We start from the raw sequence: 18,007 nt of genomic DNA, 5'->3' as shown, positions 1-18,007 counted from the left end.
CATGGCTAGCCCAGTTCAGCTAACTCAGGCTTAGGTTGCGGGGCAAAAATTGCAGTGTAGATGTTCAGCCTTCAGCTGGAGCCCAGGTTCTGAAACCCTACAAGTAGGGTGGGTCTCAGAGCTTGGGCTCCAGCCTGAAACCAAACATCTACACAGCAATTTTTAGCTCCAGTCAGTTGACCTAGGCTCTGAGACTTGCTGCCACGGATTTTTTTATGGCAGTGTAGACCTATCCTCACAGGCCATGGCCTTCAGTGTGGGGTGTGGTTTTTTAACAGGGTATGGTCATCCACATCAATGAATCAGCCTTGATTAAATTGACTTGAGGAGGAGCCATGTTTAACAGGGCTTTAATGCTGTTGTTAAATTCACTTTGCCCATGATCTCTTGGGTGTGCCTTATGGAAGATGTATTTAGAGTGTATGAAGAGTTAAAGTTCACAAACCTAGAACAATTATTTTTCTTATTTCTTCTAAGGAAATGATTGAAAACTATGTTCACTGGAATGAAGACATTGGAGAATGGCAGTTGGTAAGCTTAGCTGATAGAAAATGCAGGTAGCTACACTAGTGCAATGCAAAGGTTCTCAAGGGGTATGAAATGAAAGCGAGGGTTCTCAGGCTAACTCGCCAACCTTAGCTATACAGTTTTCATTGACTAGTTAGATTGTGCCATAATGGAGAGTCAGTGTTACTACAATTCCCTGAAAGTCCATTGTTTAAGACACTGACCGCAAGATCTCTGTGATCGGTTTGTTACTTATCCCAGATGTTATGGCAGGTTTTTGTTTGGGTCTTTTCTGAGGATTTTGGTGTTTCATTGATGTGAGCTAATCAAAGCCATTGCAGCTGTCACCAACAATATTACCAGCCATGTTGCTTGAACAGAAAAGATCATCTGAAATCTTACAGAAATATATATTTGTGTATATATATTTATCTTGCATCATGGTCTGAAGTTCACTAGACTGGCAAACTGCCAAGGGTAGTAAAAGTGGCAGAGCTATAGATGTTCTATTTAGCCACTAGTCCTAGGAAGTTCTGCTTCAGGCACTTTATAAAGAACATCCCAGCTGCATTTGAGCAGGAAGGAAAAAAAAAAAATAAAGATACGAAAATGCATTTTTCAGAGCACTAAAATTATTCGTGAATTTGGGATTGAATTTGACAAAAAACTGGACAACAAAAATGTTGGAAATGTCAAAATGAACTGTTTTTTTACAATGTTTTGAATCCACATTTCAAGACAAAAAATGTCAAATGTTTTGATTTGACCCAAATTAAAAATTTTTGAATATTTTTTTTTTTTTTGTTTTGGTGAGAGAGAGAGAAAAATTGGTTTGAAATGAGTGGATTTTTAAAAAATTATTCATTCAGCTCTAATCCAAGCTAATCTTAACTGTCATGATGGGTAAAAGGTGCAAAGTGTGTCTTTCATCTTGTAAACTCCCAGATTAATTGAATTGAGGCTGGAAGCAAATATAAACCTACCCCGTCATGCAATCAGTTTTATAATATAGTTGACTTTGCTAACGAATCTTTCTCTTTCTTTAAGAAATGTGTTGCATATACAGGGAACAACATGAGAAAACAGACCCCGGTACCAGATAAAAAGGAAAAAGATGTAAGTGTCTCTTCTTAAATATGGATCAAACTGTATAGATCTATAGTGTACAAGCCAATGAATACCCATATGTAGGGCCCTACCAAATTCACAGCCTTGAAAAATGTGTCCAGGACCGTGAAATATAGTCTCCCCCCATGAAATCTTGTCTTTTGTATGCTGTTACCCTATACTATACAGATTTCATGGAGGAGACTAGCGTTGCCCAAATTGGGGGTCCTGACCCAAAAGGGAGTTGCAAGGGGGTCGTGGTATTGCCACCCTTATTTCTGTGCTGCCTTCAGAGTTGGGCAGCCAGGGAGCGGTAGCTGTTGGCCAGGTGCCCAGCTCTGAAGGCAGCACCCCGCCCACAGCAGGGCAGAAGTAAGGGTGGCAATACCACACTATGCAACCCTTACTTCTGTGCTGCTGCCTTCAGAGCTGGGCGGCCAGAGAGTGGTGGCTGCTGACTGAGGGTCCAGCTCTGCAGGCAGCAGCGCAGAAGTAAGGGTGTCAATACCATACCGTGCCATCCTTACTTCTGCGCTGCTGCTGGCGGTGACTCTGCCTTCAGAGCTGGGCTCCCGGCCAGCAGCCACCGCTCTCCAGCTGCCCGGCTCTGAAGGCAGCACCGCCGCCAGCAACAGTGCAGAAATAAGGGTAGCAGTACCGCAACTCCTCTTCGCCTCCACCCCCCCACCCCCCAAAAAAAAAACCCTTGTGACCACCCCACAACTTTTTGTGTGCGTGTGTGTGTTCAGGACCCCTACAATTACTGTGAAATTTCAGATTTAAATAGCTGAAATAATAAAATTTACCATTTTTAAAATCCTGAGACCATAAAATTGACCAAAACAACCATGAATTTCGTAGGGCCCTACCATATGTGCTGCATCTCCTGCTGTAAAACTTTCTAACTCTGTTTTTATAGTCTTTGTGTTTTGATGAAGCACTTGCTAAGTGTTATAGAAGAACATATACTAACAGTCATAAAATGGATTCTGTGTATTCGTTCCCTAGCCCTTTGAGGTGGATCTTTCCCATGTTTATCTAGCTTACACAGAAGAAAGCCTGAGGCAGTCTTTGATGAAGTTAGAGAGGCCGAGGACTTCAAAAGGAAGATCAAGGCCTAAAACTAATAGAAGGTGAGTTCTTGTGAAATGGTTTTGTATGTGGTTGGGAACTTCCAAGTGAAGTGTTTTAAGTCCTAACTAAAGGTTTATTTTGGGGATCAGTCCAGCAGGCTGCATTTGGGCATCCCTTTAATTTGAATGGGAGTTAAGGAATGAACAGCAGGACCCCAGGCCCTTTGAGCAGTGCTGTAATGCATTCCACAGAGAAAATCATTGAACTATAGTGAATGCTGATCAAAAGCCATAATACTTGGAAAGCATGCTCTGTTGATTTAAGGGCAATTTTCTGTTGCCAAGATTTCAAATTATTAGAGCTGGTTCTGATTTCTCCTCCGTTTTTTCAAAAATTGACAGTTTCTTTTTCCCCCCTTTTTAAATAATTTTGACATTTAAAAAACTAACTTTTTCAAACTAAATAGTCCTATGTCTGCAGAGAACTATAAAAAGGGGTATAAGATTTTTCATAGTATAAATAGTGGTATTTAAATAAAATGGAGAATGGAATTACATGGGAGACATATATGAATACATGCCTCAACAATGCTAAAATCACTGAAGCCTACACAAAGGAATATAAAGTTCCTTAGGTGATATGAGGTAGAGACTCAGTCTGAGTCAAGGTTTGGGAGTTGCTAAGTTTAGTTCTGGTTCCAGTTTGGGTTAATTGTACAAAAAGCCCACCAGCATTAAGATTGGGACAGTAACACCAAGTCAGCAAACATCATACATTATGCTTACTCAGTCATGTTACACATACCCCAGATTTTAAGGTACACTTTTTAACTGACTGTAGTGCGTGAAGATTTATAGTCAATAGAAAAAACATACTGCGCATGCTATGTAGTTTTTTATCATGGGAGAGTTGGCTTTGGCAAGAAACATTAACTTTTGGGGTCAAGTTAAGAGGCATAAAGTGTGGTAAATTTGACTCTTAAAGACACATCAAGTCTAAGTGACTTAAGAAGTGGCCTACTTTAACACCTTAAACATTTGTGTGTGTAGTTCTTGCTACATTCCTCTCCTCTGGCTACTTGATGTGTGTTATTCTAGCATGCATAGACTTTGGAGGTCAGATTCACAAGTGACATGTGAGAGTACACATAAGTTACCTGTCCAAATGAGGGTGGTGCTGATGAATGACCAAATGTAAACCTAGATAGATTGTACTTTGAGTTGGCCTTCTAAAATGTTAAATATGCCGTTGTTGAGATTTTAGCATATTATTTTTAGAGGCTACCTAAACCAAACTTGTGTAAATGTTAATACTATATACTTTAGATTTGGAAAATGTAACCCCTTCTTGGGTTCTTTTCTTGGGTAGACTACTAATGTGTGTTTGTCTTTTTCCACTCCTCCTCTCTGAACAGAAAACGTTCAGCAAAGCCAGGCGCCGTCATTGACTCTCTGCTTCAGTAGGTGTTTTGCATTCTGCTTCAGAGTAAAGATTAATGTGTGTTTGTAATGCTTTGCTAAAATTCATAGTTCTTTAGAAAATATTGAAGAACTGGCACAATTTGACCAGAAGGGGCTACCAAACAATGCCTCATCAGTAAACAAAAATGAACTTGTTTCTCTAATTACCCTTATACTGTATGTTATATTAACATATGTTAAACCAATATATGTGTTGTTGCAAAATTGTCAATATATTACACCATTCTTTGTGTTGTGCAGGGAAACCAGTGGCAGTAAACCTTGTTGAAATGTATAGAAAGCAAGAACTTTAGGTGTGTTTAAATTTTAAAAATATTAGCCCAGTGTGGTGGATAGATCCTGAACTTTAAATCCTAATAACTCTGTTTTATGTCCTGCTTTGTACATAAACTAGCGGCTTACGCTGTTGTCCTGTGTTGCACTGTTGTATGTTTTCACGTAGTGGGTATAAATCCATGATATAACTTAATCTGAATACTGAGCCCCCCTCCTTGGCTATTTAAATACTCCCTATTTGTAGCTGCTGTTTGAATTTCATACATTAAATGACTAATTGTCTGTCTTTCTGTTCCTTTAGTAACTGACATATGTAGACTTACTGTATATTGTTGCATAAAGAGTGACTGTTCTGAAAACCTAAACTGTACAAATTCAAGAACATTGGGCAAGGACAATGTTTTGTTTCGTTTCAATGCAAATGAAAACAAAACTGTTTCGTTTCATTTTATTTGAAGTGCTGTTGTCCTTTTATTTACTGTTTAAATGCACACAATTTCTAGGCAACAACTTTGACTACTTTTCTGAGGATGGCCATCGCTGAAGAAAATGCAAGAGAATATGTTTTACTTTTTAAAAGGCTGCTTTGCACCTTGACTGCGCTTGCACTGAGTGGAGGATGTGTAACTGATCTCTCTGATTGTAACTGAGCCTTGCATTTTTTGTATGAATTGCTCTACTCTCAATATGGATGGAGAAGATAAAATCCTAATGTGTTAAAGAGAATGCCACAAACCCATAATATAGCTCAGGCTAGGTGTTTTCAGAGCTTGTAGCTAGCTTTCGCACCCTTGGCCCTAATATTTTGGGGGCAATGCTCTATTGATCAGGGATGAATTTGGACCCTTTATATTTTAAAATAGAGAGGTGCTTCCTTTACTTCCAATCTCCAGGTAGTAGTAACATCCGCACAAAAGTCGGTCCTGTCTACACCCAAGTAGCCTTTTGTTTTCCGTTACACTTAGAGACAGTATCTTAATTTCTTCTAAAATCATTATCCTTTGCATTGAGTGGCTGCTGATTTACTAGTTCATTTGATCCCCCTGAATACTGTGCTGCTACGAAACATTTAACATTTTAATATATTGCTTTTGTGATACAAGAGAAATTCTTCCTTTGTCTTGTGTATGTTCTGTAACTAGTGCAGGAACACATCAGTTACAGATGTCCTCAATCTTCATAAACCCGTTTATTATTAATGTCTGTAACTTCAGCATAACCTTACAATGTTGCATGGAGTGTAAAAAGCTGTGACTGCTGATGTGAAAAGGTGGAGTCCCTAAACAAAAGCATAGCACTGTTCCACTGCGGGTGTCATGCATTCGTTCTGGTAACAAGATTTACAGTTAGTTGAAATATTCTTTCTGTAGTGTGCAGAATATTTAAAAATGCATCAAAATACAATGTGGTCTTCTTAGTACTATGACCAATAACTCTGTCTTGTGGATCTCTATGCAAGTGTAAGATGCACAGTCTGGCAGTTAAAATTTGGTCTCACAAGGACATATTTAACTTTGAGAATTTCAGTAGCATTCTGGTTAAGCCCTGTTGTCCTTTTTAAAAAATCTGTTTCTTTTGATGTGTGTGTCTACACTGCGATTAAACACACGGGGTTGGTCCGTGTCAGCTAACGCGAGGCTTGGGGACTGTAAAATTGCAGTGTAGATGTTTGTGCTTGTGTTGGAGTCCGGGCTCTGGGACCCTGCGAGGGGGAATGCTCCAGCCCTAGCCTGAAAATCTGCACCACAATTTTACAACACTGCAGCCCAAACCCTGTGTGCCCAAGTCAGCTGACATGGGCTAGCTGTGGGTGTTTAATTGCAGGGTAGGCATACTCAGTGTCTTCACCCAGGAGCAAAACTTATTATGTTGCGTGGGTTTTTTTTAAAAAACAATTGACACTGTCATTTTAAAGTTTAGACAAGATTTCTTTTTTTATAGCACAGCATTTAAATAAGAGGCAATTCATCAAGCTCTTCCCCCAAAATGAGGTGTACTTCTCATCTTGAAGAAAAATTTAAGTATTGGTACTTAAACTTAACTTACTGTGAATGTGCAGTAAACTTAGTAAACATCCTAATTTACGTAACTTCTATACTTGTCATACATGCTAAAAAGACTGAAGAGAGCCCATAATGGCTCAGAAGTCATTGCTATGGCCCCAGGCTGTCACCAGGTCCGTGCAAGAGGACCTCTGCAGCCGCAGGAAGCCCAAGCTTCATGTGGGCTTCTGGAGCCATGTGCTCAGTGTAGAATTGGGGCCAATGTCAGTAATAGAAGATCTGGAGTTCCTTGGTTTTTATGATAAAAGTTAATACCATTATGACCTTGTTGCAGTAGGATCCAGCAACTAGGCAAATAAACACTTCCTCCTTAATCAGTGCTTTTTAAAAATGATCTTACCAAATGGTCTGTCTGTCTGACAGACCATTAATGGCACCTTGAAGGTGCCATTGTGAGCCATTCTACCCATACTAAAACATTAAATGATTAAGTCTAAAAGTGCATTTGCTACAGTGGAACAGATCTGTAAAAGACAAGTCCCTGATAAACAAATGTTACTTGTACAACAGTAGTTAAGAGGACAGCTTTTCTGTAGGTATGTTTGTTAAAAAAGGAAGCTTCTTGTGTCATTTCTATCTTTTATACCAATTTGCACATAAAACCAGCATGCTCCATGATAGACTTGCTGGCTGTGATTTGCTGTCACAGCTTCGGCTTTGGAGAACAAAATCCCTTGCTATTAAAAAGGAGGAACTTTGAAATGAAATGTTTTTAAGTAGGTTCTGTTTATATTTATGAAGCTTGACTGATCTTTGAAAGGTTTGAATGTTTGTCTGAGTATGGGCATTATTTTTAAAGTTGCTAAAAATGCATCTGGGCTACAGATTTACCCTGCAGCTCTTGGATTATCTGCAGGCTTATTCTGTCCAAACTCATTTTTAAATCTTTTTTTAAATTTATGCTTTAGCCAATACAGCTATTCTGGTCTCAGTTCAGTCTTTCCTTAACTCATGCTCTTTTGTGTGGTTGTGTCTGTCAGTTTTCCTCCCAGTTTCCTCTCTTCAGGAAGTGTTGGCCTTAACACTGACATTTCCTGGGTCTTTTGTCAGTTTGTTACATTCTTAACATTGCTTTTAATAGAGCATATTGTGCATTTAATTTTTTCCTGGTCCTGGAATTGCTAGAATGGGGGGGAAATCTTCCTTAGTGCCTTTCACTGACTTATACTGTAGTCTGCACACTTTAAATTATAGCTATTTCTCTTTAGTTCTGTTTCACCAATTTGTATATAGGCAAGAAATTCTAGTTGTACAATTACTCCCTATTTATTGTTTTGCTAACTTTTTGGAAGTGTTGTTTCTGATTATTCATTGTATTTTATGTATAAATTTTATTTGTTATATTGTACATACCAGTATTGTGTGTGCATGTTCTTGCCAAGGAATAAAAATTTGAACTCCTCTAATGTTTCATCTTTTTATCAGTGTGGCTTTTTTCACATAACACAAGAACCAGGAGTCACCTGATTAAATTAATAGGCATCAGGTTTAAAACAAACATAAGGAAGTACTACTTCACACAACACAGTCAGCCTGTAAAACTTGTTGCCATAGGATGTTGTGAAGGCCAAAAGTATAACTAGGTTCAAAAAAGAGTTTAGATAGGGTCATGCAGGATAGGCCCAACAATAGCCATTAGTCAAGATGTTCAGAGATGCAACCCCATGCGCCAGGTGTCCCTAAACCTCCAATTGGTAGAAGCTGGAACTGGATGGATCTCTGGAAATTGCCCTGTTCCGTTCATTTCCTCTAAAGCAGGGGTAGTCAATAGGTAGACCGCAGGCCAAGTCCTGATCGCCAGATGCTTTTGAACTGACCCTGAAATCTTTTTTACTTATTATTATTATTTTTTTTAAAACGTTCTCTGGAATGTGGAGCTTAACTATACCTTGACCAAGAAATTTGGACCTCAACAAAAAATAGTTGACTACCCCTGCTCTAAAGCGTCTGACTCTGGCCACTGTCAGAAGACAAAACGCTGAGCTAGATGGACCATTAGTCTGACAGTATGGCTGTTCTTCTGTGTACACAACTTCTTACTACTCTGCATTGACTGATCCATGTAATGGTCATTAGAAGGACGGTAGCTAAGATCAGCAATAGAGCTTTGAAATATGATAGCATTTAATTGCACTTCTGGAGCATCTTTCCTCCAAGGATCTCAAATGTTTTACTAGTCTTAACTAAGTCAGTCACCCCTGCGAGGGAAGTAAGCAATAAGGATCATAGGTTTTTAAGGTCAGAAGGGATCATCATGAGCACTGGTCTGATCAACATAAAATTTCACCCAGTGATTCTTGCTTCAAACCTAAAACTCCTGGTTGGGCTAGAGCTTTTTTTTTAAAAAAAAAAAATCTTACCCACTACTGAAATGTGGCATGCTCTCGAGAGGAACCTAGCTGCTCTTAAATTGTGTAATGTTGTATGCAGTTGAGGAGCAGAAGTGAAGATTGTGTCCAATTTAAATTCAGGGGACTTTTAACTAGGAAGAATAGAATTACCTGCCCTAGAATTTGTCCAGAAACTAACATTTATTACATCTACTTTTAGCAAAAGTGTCATGAAATCTTTAATAACATGTGGTCAGACTATCTAGGCTTTAGCCCAAAAGATAGCTCCTGCAGCTGTGTAAGGCCCCTACTTGCACCCTGGCATGACTCAGAGTCAAGTGCTACCTACTGAATTCCCACCACAACTTCATGCACCATCTTGGTGCTCTTGGGAAGTCTTCTATTTCACCACTAGGCTGGCTTCATGCTGCTTTGCTCCGAGATCTGACCATAGCACAAATGCAATCTTCCACCTGTGTTGACTGCAGAAAGAGTAATTTGACCATTTAGAAATTTTAGCTTGTGCAGAATAGAGTTGCCCCACCTTTGAAGTGGTGATTCTTGCTGGGCACACATGACCTCTGCTCTGTCAGCTGCATTGGCTGCCCATTCATTTCTTGATTCATAGATTAAAGGCAACACTTTCCGTATACAGGCCAGATTTTCAAAATTGATCCTTACCCAGCCAATCTATTGGAGGGGCAGCTGGGTTCTGAGCACTACTGAAAATCTATCCTTAAAGCTCTAAATGGATTCCAGCTGTCGTCCTTGGAGACCACTCTCTGATTGATTGGTATGGTAATCCACCACTTCTAGTAGCTTCACTGCCAGCATCCTCTGGAATAGTGTTCTCACCTCAGAAAATTCTTCCTTTCTCCCTTCAGACCATCCTGCTATCCCTTGCACTTGCTCACCTCCTATGCTGTAATGCCTATATGCCCTCCTGGGAAAGGGGGCGAGAGGCTAGAGTTGATGGCAGGTAGTCTTGTCCCCGTTTGTAGTAGTTATTTGTGTTGTGATTGGATTAGGGGCCATTGGCCTATGCATTTTGTGTACACAACAACAAAAATAGTCCCTGCACGTAGAAGATGAGATGACAGATTGGGGAGCATTTTGAAACTGCTCTTGATTTCATGTTTTTAAAAATGTGCTCTTGGTGTTAATAACCACACTTGCATACTCTAAACAGTGTTGCGAGGCTGCTGCAAAATTAGCTGAGGTTTTTAGAAGTTAAGTTCCATTTCCTCTGCTGTAAGGAATGACTTATTGACACACACACACAATACTGTGTATTAGAGTGCTTTCCTTTCGCAGAAGAAAATCTTTCTTGGGCTATGTGCAGGCAATAGATAAAGGGTTTCGATAGATAACTGAGCAGTTCCATTGAGAATACTCTGACTCAGCTGATGTACCAGTTGAACCTTACTGGAGTACAGGGACTTTCCAAAGCTACTGCATGCTGTGTTTCATCAGAAATCTCCCACACTTTTTGCTGAAGTTAAGTGCAACCTGCTGCGTCAGGCATTTTGTTGGTAGAAAGACTTGACACTAAACTCCTGCTCTGAATGCCACAGGAGTCTGGGGGTGTTCAGCTCAGACTTCTCGTTCTTGCCCCTTCTGGCCCTCTGGTCTTTCTCCTTTCTTGCCCTTTGTTGCTGCTGTCACAAACTCCTCTTTGAATTGTTGATAGTATTAAAGTGGGGTGGTGATGGCATGCGCTGCACTGAGTTGAGCACTCAAAAGAGGAAATCTGAGGTCTGCTGTATGAAGGACTCTGCAAAATCACCTGTGACCACCTCATGGCTCTAGAATTGATATTGCCCTTTGAAGCACGTAGCCAACGTCTATGTACTTCTGAGCCACTGGCTTGCTATTGCTGGCCTTAGGTTTATGCCATCCCTGTAGCTTGCTTGCATAAGATCACATTTCTGAACATCGGATTTGCAAAATAGACTCTATGAATATTCTATTCATGGCTTTAATGACTGCTTCCCACCATCCATTTGACTCTCACATGCTTTGGATTCTTTCTTGCCCTTTGCCAGCTGAAACCAAACATGGCTCCTTATCATTCCTCCCAGGCTTAATTCCTCCTTTCTCCTTTGCTGTCACTAACACTGACCTCTTGTCGGAGTTATAGCTCTTTTTGGAGCATCTGGGCTAGCACCAATTCTCACTGCTCGCACCACACAATTGTCAAAAATCTGATCCTCCTTTTCTGGGGTAACAGTAAAACTTGTCAGTCACTGTGCCTTGGTTCCCTCCCTCCTTGATTACTGAAACCATCTTCGTTGTAGTATTCAGCACTCCCTTCCTGGCCTAACAAAACGCAGCTGCTAAATTATCTTCACCCATTGCTCCTCCCACACCACACCCTCCTTCAATTCCTTCGCAGACTTGCCCTTGTCCACCATACCGAAATGAAACATCTGATCCTCATCTCGTCCTACTTTCCTTCTCCCTCTCCCAAGTTCATACCTTCCCTTCCTTCATTGGGCATGTAATAACCTTGCAATTCCAGTGTGAAAGAAACACTGTCCTCCCTCAGACCCCTAATAAAGCCCTACACACACATGTGCTTGTGTCTTTTGTGCTCCCATGTTGTGTGTGGTTGGTGAGCAGAGAAGAGGACAGAAGAAAAAATGCTTCATCTTTCTCCCAGCGCATTTTGGCTCTCTCACATTCCTGCTTTACATTGTACAATGCATGAGGCAGAGACTGTCTTTATAGCTGTGTCTTCTGAATAAACCAAGTACATTGCTGATGCTCTACAAATGGTTACCAACAAATGTCTCCTATAACACATCAGCAACATTGATCCAAAACCACTTTATTTTAAGGTTAATCATAAATAATCTTTATTAATAATAATAATACAATGCCACTGTACATTTGTGAACGGAAAATTTTATCTTCTAATTCTACTGTAGTTTTTCTTTCATTATCTTTTTGGAGAAATCTTTCAGATTCTCTAGAAAATGTTTCAACTTAATATTGTTGTCTGCCTTCACCGGACAGGGTACCTATAAAGGAAAGGTCATATCACAGATGTTAGTACAATTGCTGAGGTACTTAGTTTATGGTGGTGGTTTTAGCTGCTAACTGGTGGCAAGAACAAACACCTTTCTTGTGGTTAGACCTGCTCTGAGAAGGATTTTCTCACATAGTTTGTAGCCAAATGTGGCTTGAATGATACAAAATTATGAAGTGTATGTGAATGGATGAATTACTCATCAGGATTTGCTTGAATCACCCATGACTTGGTGAAAAACGTCATGCAAGCAGCCAATCAGTAGAAAAACACTTGGTTGAGCTCTGTGTGAGGTTCCCTCAAAAGTGAAAAATGATGAATGTACTTCTAAAATGTATCCTATTTGAAAACACAGGATCATATTATTTCTAGTAGGGTAGTGCCTCGGAGTCCCAGTCATGGACCAGAATCCCCGTGTGCTAGGTGATGTATGTACAGAAGCAATTAGGCTTTTGTGGGGCCCCGGGAAAGTGCGGGGCCCTCCCCACCTCTTCTACCTGCATTCTCTCTCTCTCTCTCTTCCCCCTCCCTCTCCCCCTCCCCCGCTGACTGTGGTCGGGGTGTGGGGGCTTGCCCTGCTCTACCCACTCTGTGCTCCTGCTGGGGAGTGGAGTCGGGGCACAGGCGCTTGCCCCGCCCCCTGGCAGGAGTGCCAGGCAGGCAGGCAGAATGGGGCGAGCCCCTGTGCCCTGACCCCGCTCCCTGACAGGAGCACTGGGCGGTGTGGGTCAGGGCACAGGAGCACACATTTTTCTAGGGGCCCCCCAATTGGCTGAGGCCCCTGGGCACGGGCCCTCTTGGCCCAGTGGTTAATCTACCACTGTGTACATACCCCGGCCAAAAAGCCTGGCTCTGATGCAAGGACATTACTCACCTTCTGAATTAGCTGTATTAAATTAACATAAATGCCTTCCAAGGGAAACTTGTAGGGATGGCAGTAACGGCCGTTTTCAACAACCGTTGCAGCTTTGCATAAAATATCAAATGTCTCCTTTTTCTAAAAGAAAGAGGAAAAAAAAGTGTATTCCTTTTCTAGAAACTCTCACGGGGTGATAAACATAACTGCGCGGTGGTAGCAGAAACTTTATTAGCAGCTGATGAACGCTGGGAAGATGCAATCCACTTCTGATTCTAAGGAAGGAAGAAAACTGCACCCTGAACTAAAACCATGAGATCTGAAAAAGTTACGGTTACTTCCTGCTCACACTGTCTGTCTGTCTGTCTGTGTGTGTGTGTAATATGTGCCTACAAGTTCTGGTTTCAGCTAGCAGCAGAGAAGGAAGTGCCAACTTTTCAGGAAAAAAAGGCAGTTCTTAACACTCCAGACTAAATAAAATGCCTCAGATCAGCCTCTACGTTGTTAGCCTTTCTCTCATTAAGAGTGGTGAAGTGAAAGCCCTGATTCAGGAGCTCCTGTCTTGCACCAACTCCAAGGGAGGCATAAGCAAGGAGCACTTTCCAATGTCAACTGATACATCGTAATGATCTGATTATAGAATGACCAGATAGCAAGTGTGAAAAATCGGGACAGGGGATGGGGGGGGGCTATAGGCATCTATATAAGAAAAAGTCCTGAATATTGGGACTGTCCCTATAAAATCGGGACATCTGGTCATCCTATCTGATTATGAGATTGCGAATTGAGGACTCCAAGGGGAAAATAGGCAGGCATGTGGACAGCATATACTTTTTAACCTCACTCCCTCTGTTTTCCCATCTGTTAAATGGGCATAATACTGCCCAGCTCAGAGGGGAGGGTTGTGGATAGTCTGTTAACATTCCTCAAATGCTTCAAATAGGAAAAGTGCCACCTAAGTTAACTATAACATTTTTGGGAGGAGGCAGTTTAGAAGTAATTGAAGTGGCAGAAGCTATTAGAGTCCTTTTGACTTTTATAAACAATTTTAGAAGCCATCCTCTTCCAGGGCTGAAAACCAATAGACGCTAGCTGCATCTGAACAGATTCAGACAAAGCTAGAAACACCTTAAAAGAGATGATTTACATTACAGGTGTGTCGATGCAACATCTCTACCCAGAGCCTGATGCGCTTGAAGATCTCACTTGCTACCCTGTTCTGTAAGGATGTCCTGCTGGACTCTGCTTTCCATAGCCCAGAGCAGACTTAGTATTTGATGCCAAAGCTTCCATGTTAAAGTACTCTTTGGATGTGACTTACCAGGATGAGGGATGGACAGGTTGGAACTTGGGGTATGTTCACTAAACTTGTAGACGCCAGAAACTGGATTAGAAAGAAAGGAATGTTGGTTTGTTAGATCATCCTGAATAAATATGACTATGAGAAAAACGTATTGACAACATCGATAAACTCCATGGCAATTGAGTGAACGGTGGTTTCCCTAATTTCACCATCCCAGTGGTTTTTCAGTGATCATCCCCCATGAAGGAGCCGATGTTCAATGCCACTGAACGAGAATGAAAACTTTTCAAGATCTGTTATAAAACGGTGTGTGTCAAAAGTGAAGCCTGGGAGTGGGGAGGGACACAGGCTCTGGGTGAAATTTCTGCCTCTCCATACCATTCCTGCCTTTTTACAAACGGGCGGCGAGGCTGACATCTACATTACCTCCCTGTCCCCAATACAAACTGCAGGGAGACAGCAGGTTGCATGGCAGCCTCTCTGCAGCGGATCCTCCTGCCACCTCTCCACACCCCTATTCTGGTGTTCCCAGCATCCAGTGACTCTTCCCGCAACTCATTCCCTTATGTGCCAGTCCAGCTGGAGGCAGTTCAGAGCCAAGCTCAGTGGGGCACAAGCGGTGCAGTGCCTGGCTTGTCACCCCCCGCCCAGGAGCACAAGAGGGGTTCAGCAGTGTGGAGGGCATCGTCCATAAGGGAGCAGATGAGATCAGGTAGGATCATGAGCTGCCTTGCTGCAGCAGTATAGAACATCACCTTTCTATGAATGCAGGAACGGTAAAGCTAGAGATACTTGACTTAGGCAGCAGTTTTCAGAGGACAAAAAAGCATCTGAGACTTTATTATCTGCTATTAAATCGCTATGTGCTAACTAAACAAGCTTCCTCCAGATAAGTGCAACTAAAGGGATATTCTGCCTAACCAGAAATAGCAATATAGGATGATGTGGCATGTGTGTATGAGAGAGACATACACACACACAGAGCTCCAAGAAAAATGAAGTTTCAATTCTTTTTAGTTTTGCAGTGTGTGCTCTTGTGCCAGCAAAGGTAAAGAGCCTGCAAAGCCTTTCAGTTATTGTAATCCCAGCAATCCTGTCAACACCACTGCTCTGTGGGATTGCTCTTCACTGAAAGTAGCTGAACAGAACGCTTACAAACTTTCTTATCAGAAATAGTTTCTGCTAAATTCTGAAAACCTCCAGGAGGAAGGGTTTTGCCTGAAGAAGGCCTGCAAGCTTCTGCCCTTTATTATCTGAATAGTGGCCTCAACTCTAACTCAGGTGTTCGCTTCAGTTTTATCTCTAGCAGAATGAGAAACAGAATTGTTCATCATCCATATGTTGGGGTGTATTTTTGTCCAGTTCCCTAGCTAAGAGAGGCAACTCTTCAGCTCCACCTGCACTGGTACAGCTACACAGTCTTTGAACAGGGTTTCTTGGTGAAGCCCATAACAACCATCTGCTATGCCTGAATTTAGGATGATTTATTTTTCTCTTACCTTTGTGTTTGCAAAAATATTTGTCACGTTCATCTCACCACAGGAAACCTTGATCAAGGCAAAAAGAGAGAGAGAGGAGACATCAGGCTAGACAAGCCGATAACCCCCGGATAAGCTTGTGGGTTATCTGCTCTCCTCAAAGAGGTACTAGAGGATGATTTCAGTCTAGTTTGCTTAACAAATTTTTTTGCCTGCCACTGTCAGCTCAGCGCTTATCTTTACTTCAGCAGTTACAGAATCTGAATAAAGTCTTTTGTCCCTCCCATCAAATAGTGAAAGGACCGCTCTTGAGAATTCACATACCTTCTGCTTCGTAATGTTGTCCAGTATCTTGATGATCTCTCTTAAATAGGTGACCCAGCAGATTCTGTGCCTTCCCAGGACCATATGACTGTTGCAGGCTAACAAGCAGAAGCAAGTTAGAATAACTGGAAACCTTACACCCATGTCTGATTATATATTATTCAAATATCTAGCAATTGTGAATCAAGAGGATTTATTTACAATACCTTGCTGTGTGATTCTGGAAAAAGTGTCACTACTTATAGGCATGAAGTTGCTGAAGCTGCCGGAAAAACACTGAAAATATAAATAGATTTTTGTGCACAACTGGCTAAGTCATTACTGTTCATGAGCTTATATCTGCTTCCAGGATATAGATAAAAGGGAAAAATGAGACTTTTGTTTCTAATCTTACAATTGAATTGATCATAGGAAATTTCCGTCCTGCCGATAACAACTGATAGGAGTCACTTCAGGGTATTTGTATGCTGTAATTGCATACAAATAACTCTAAATTGCAGTTTTTCTAATTTCATTACACCAGGCGATGTATAATCAGTTGTTAAGCAAAGTTAGAGCCTAGATAAGCCCAAACCAACATCCCATATCTGACCACCAGTGGGGCTTTGTCCCAATTTTGTGGTTTGAAGTGACCTCTAATTACCTTGTCTACTCTTTCATTGCTCTCGCTCCCTCTCTTTAATGTTAATATTTACAAATATTGATATAAAGCAAATTTTTGTTTCACAATGGTCATTGCATAACGTTATCTATCTACAGTGTCTTAAATTGGTGCAAAAAAGATCCTTTAGTGGTCACTATAGAAAAAGGTGACATAAAAAGGAAGGACATTTCCTATTATATTTTTATCTTGATATGGTGAATTAAAGGTACCCTGATGGGGGAAGAAGCATCCTAGGTACCATGAACATTGCTGCCACATCTATAATGTTTTTGTTGCTTACTTCCATAAATGATCAGTAAATGATCAGAACAAAAAAGTAATAAAATAATCACCTTTAGGGAGTATGTCAATGGGTAGAGCAAAACCCACCATAATCCAGGGAAAGCCGTGGAGGGCTCTAAATCAGGCCCCTACAGACATCTTAAATATTCAGTAACCGACTCAAAAAAAAATGCCATATCAGACTATAAAAATCTTGGCTGCGTAGTCACCCAACTGTTACAGGTAGTTCTGTAACTGCAGAGAAACCCTTCTGACTGTGAATCAGTGCTCTAACGCTGAAGGATAGGTTGAAGAGAAGTGCTAGCTGCTCTGTGCATCTCAATGTGGTGTTAATTGCCAAGTCTACTGATGGTAGTTTAAATATCAACAGTGTTAACTTGATCATTGCGAATTATTTTAGCTAAACAATCTAGCTGGGATCATAGACGCATGTAGGTCTGGGAAGGACCGCAAGAAGTCATCAAGTCCAGCCCCTGAGCTGAGGCAAGGCTAAGCCTGTCTTAGGCCTTGTCTACACTACATAGTTTTGGTGACAAACTTCAGGTTTCATTGACAAAACAGTGGAGGGGTACACGCTGCAATGCTCCTTTCACGCACAAAACTCTTCTGCTTTGCCGATAAAAACTACCTGGATGAGAGCCAGCGATTCATAACTGTTGACAGTGCAGGGTGGGCAATTTAAAGATTTGGAGGTCACATGATGGCCCCATGTGTAGTCTCTGCTGCCCACCCAGCGGTGCTTTACAAGCTCCCCGCCACGCTGTCCTCTCCCGCTTTGCCTCTTCGCCCCCCACCATCCCCACTGCTCCTCCATAAACTCCCGGCGGGGTGTGTCCTGCTCCCAGCACTGTGCTGAGAACCAGCCCCTGGTGGGAGCTCTCAGCTCACCTGCAGCCTGCCCGGCAGGCTCCTTCCTCCCCCACTGCCTTTGGCTGGGCCGGCACCCAGGGAAGGCAGCCCTGCATGTGCCAGAACTGCCCAGAGCCCTGCACAGCACCAGCTGGACACTACACAGGCGGGCATGGGGGCGCCTCTCCACACCTCAGATGTGTGCTGGAGTAGAGAGGGGAAGCGATTTCCAGCCCAACCGGCAAGCTCCACAGTAGCCCCCCAGGCAGGGGCTTAGCGTCCTCTTTCCCCTCTCCCGCCCCCGCATCCTTGGTCCTGGCCCCAGGGAGCATGGGCTGCTCCGTCCTCTAGGCGCCCTCCCCCGCTGAGCCACCTCTGGCTG

At 42.0% G+C, this 18,007-nt stretch overlaps 1 protein-coding gene across 3 annotated transcripts in view; it reads left to right on the top strand.

The window, feature by feature from the left end:
- KIF3A (kinesin family member 3A) overlaps nucleotides 1-7,871 on the top strand; it is a 38,287-nt gene extending 30,416 nt beyond the window's left edge. For 2 of the 3 annotated variants that reach the window (XM_084637014.1, XM_084637012.1), the window contains 5 exons: nucleotides 478-531; nucleotides 1,555-1,623; nucleotides 2,623-2,747; nucleotides 4,103-4,147; nucleotides 4,949-7,869. In XM_084637014.1, the coding sequence (XP_084493140.1) occupies nucleotides 478-531; nucleotides 1,555-1,623; nucleotides 2,623-2,747; nucleotides 4,103-4,147; nucleotides 4,949-4,961 (306 nt within the window). In that variant the 3' untranslated portion in view covers nucleotides 4,962-7,869. Of the gene's footprint in view, nucleotides 1-477; nucleotides 532-1,554; nucleotides 1,624-2,622; nucleotides 2,748-4,102 lie in introns of all 3 variants that reach the window. The other variant, XM_084637013.1, reaches the window with a different exon arrangement.
- Nucleotides 7,872-18,007: the final 10,136 nt, after the last annotated feature.

The sequence above is a fragment of the Lepidochelys olivacea genome, assembly GCF_965140295.1.
Source record: "Lepidochelys olivacea isolate rLepOli2 genome assembly, chromosome: 8".
NCBI lineage: Eukaryota > Metazoa > Chordata > Testudines > Cheloniidae > Lepidochelys > Lepidochelys olivacea.
The sequence above is the reverse complement of the archived record's forward strand: the minus strand, read 5'-3'. Positions and strand labels throughout refer to the sequence as shown.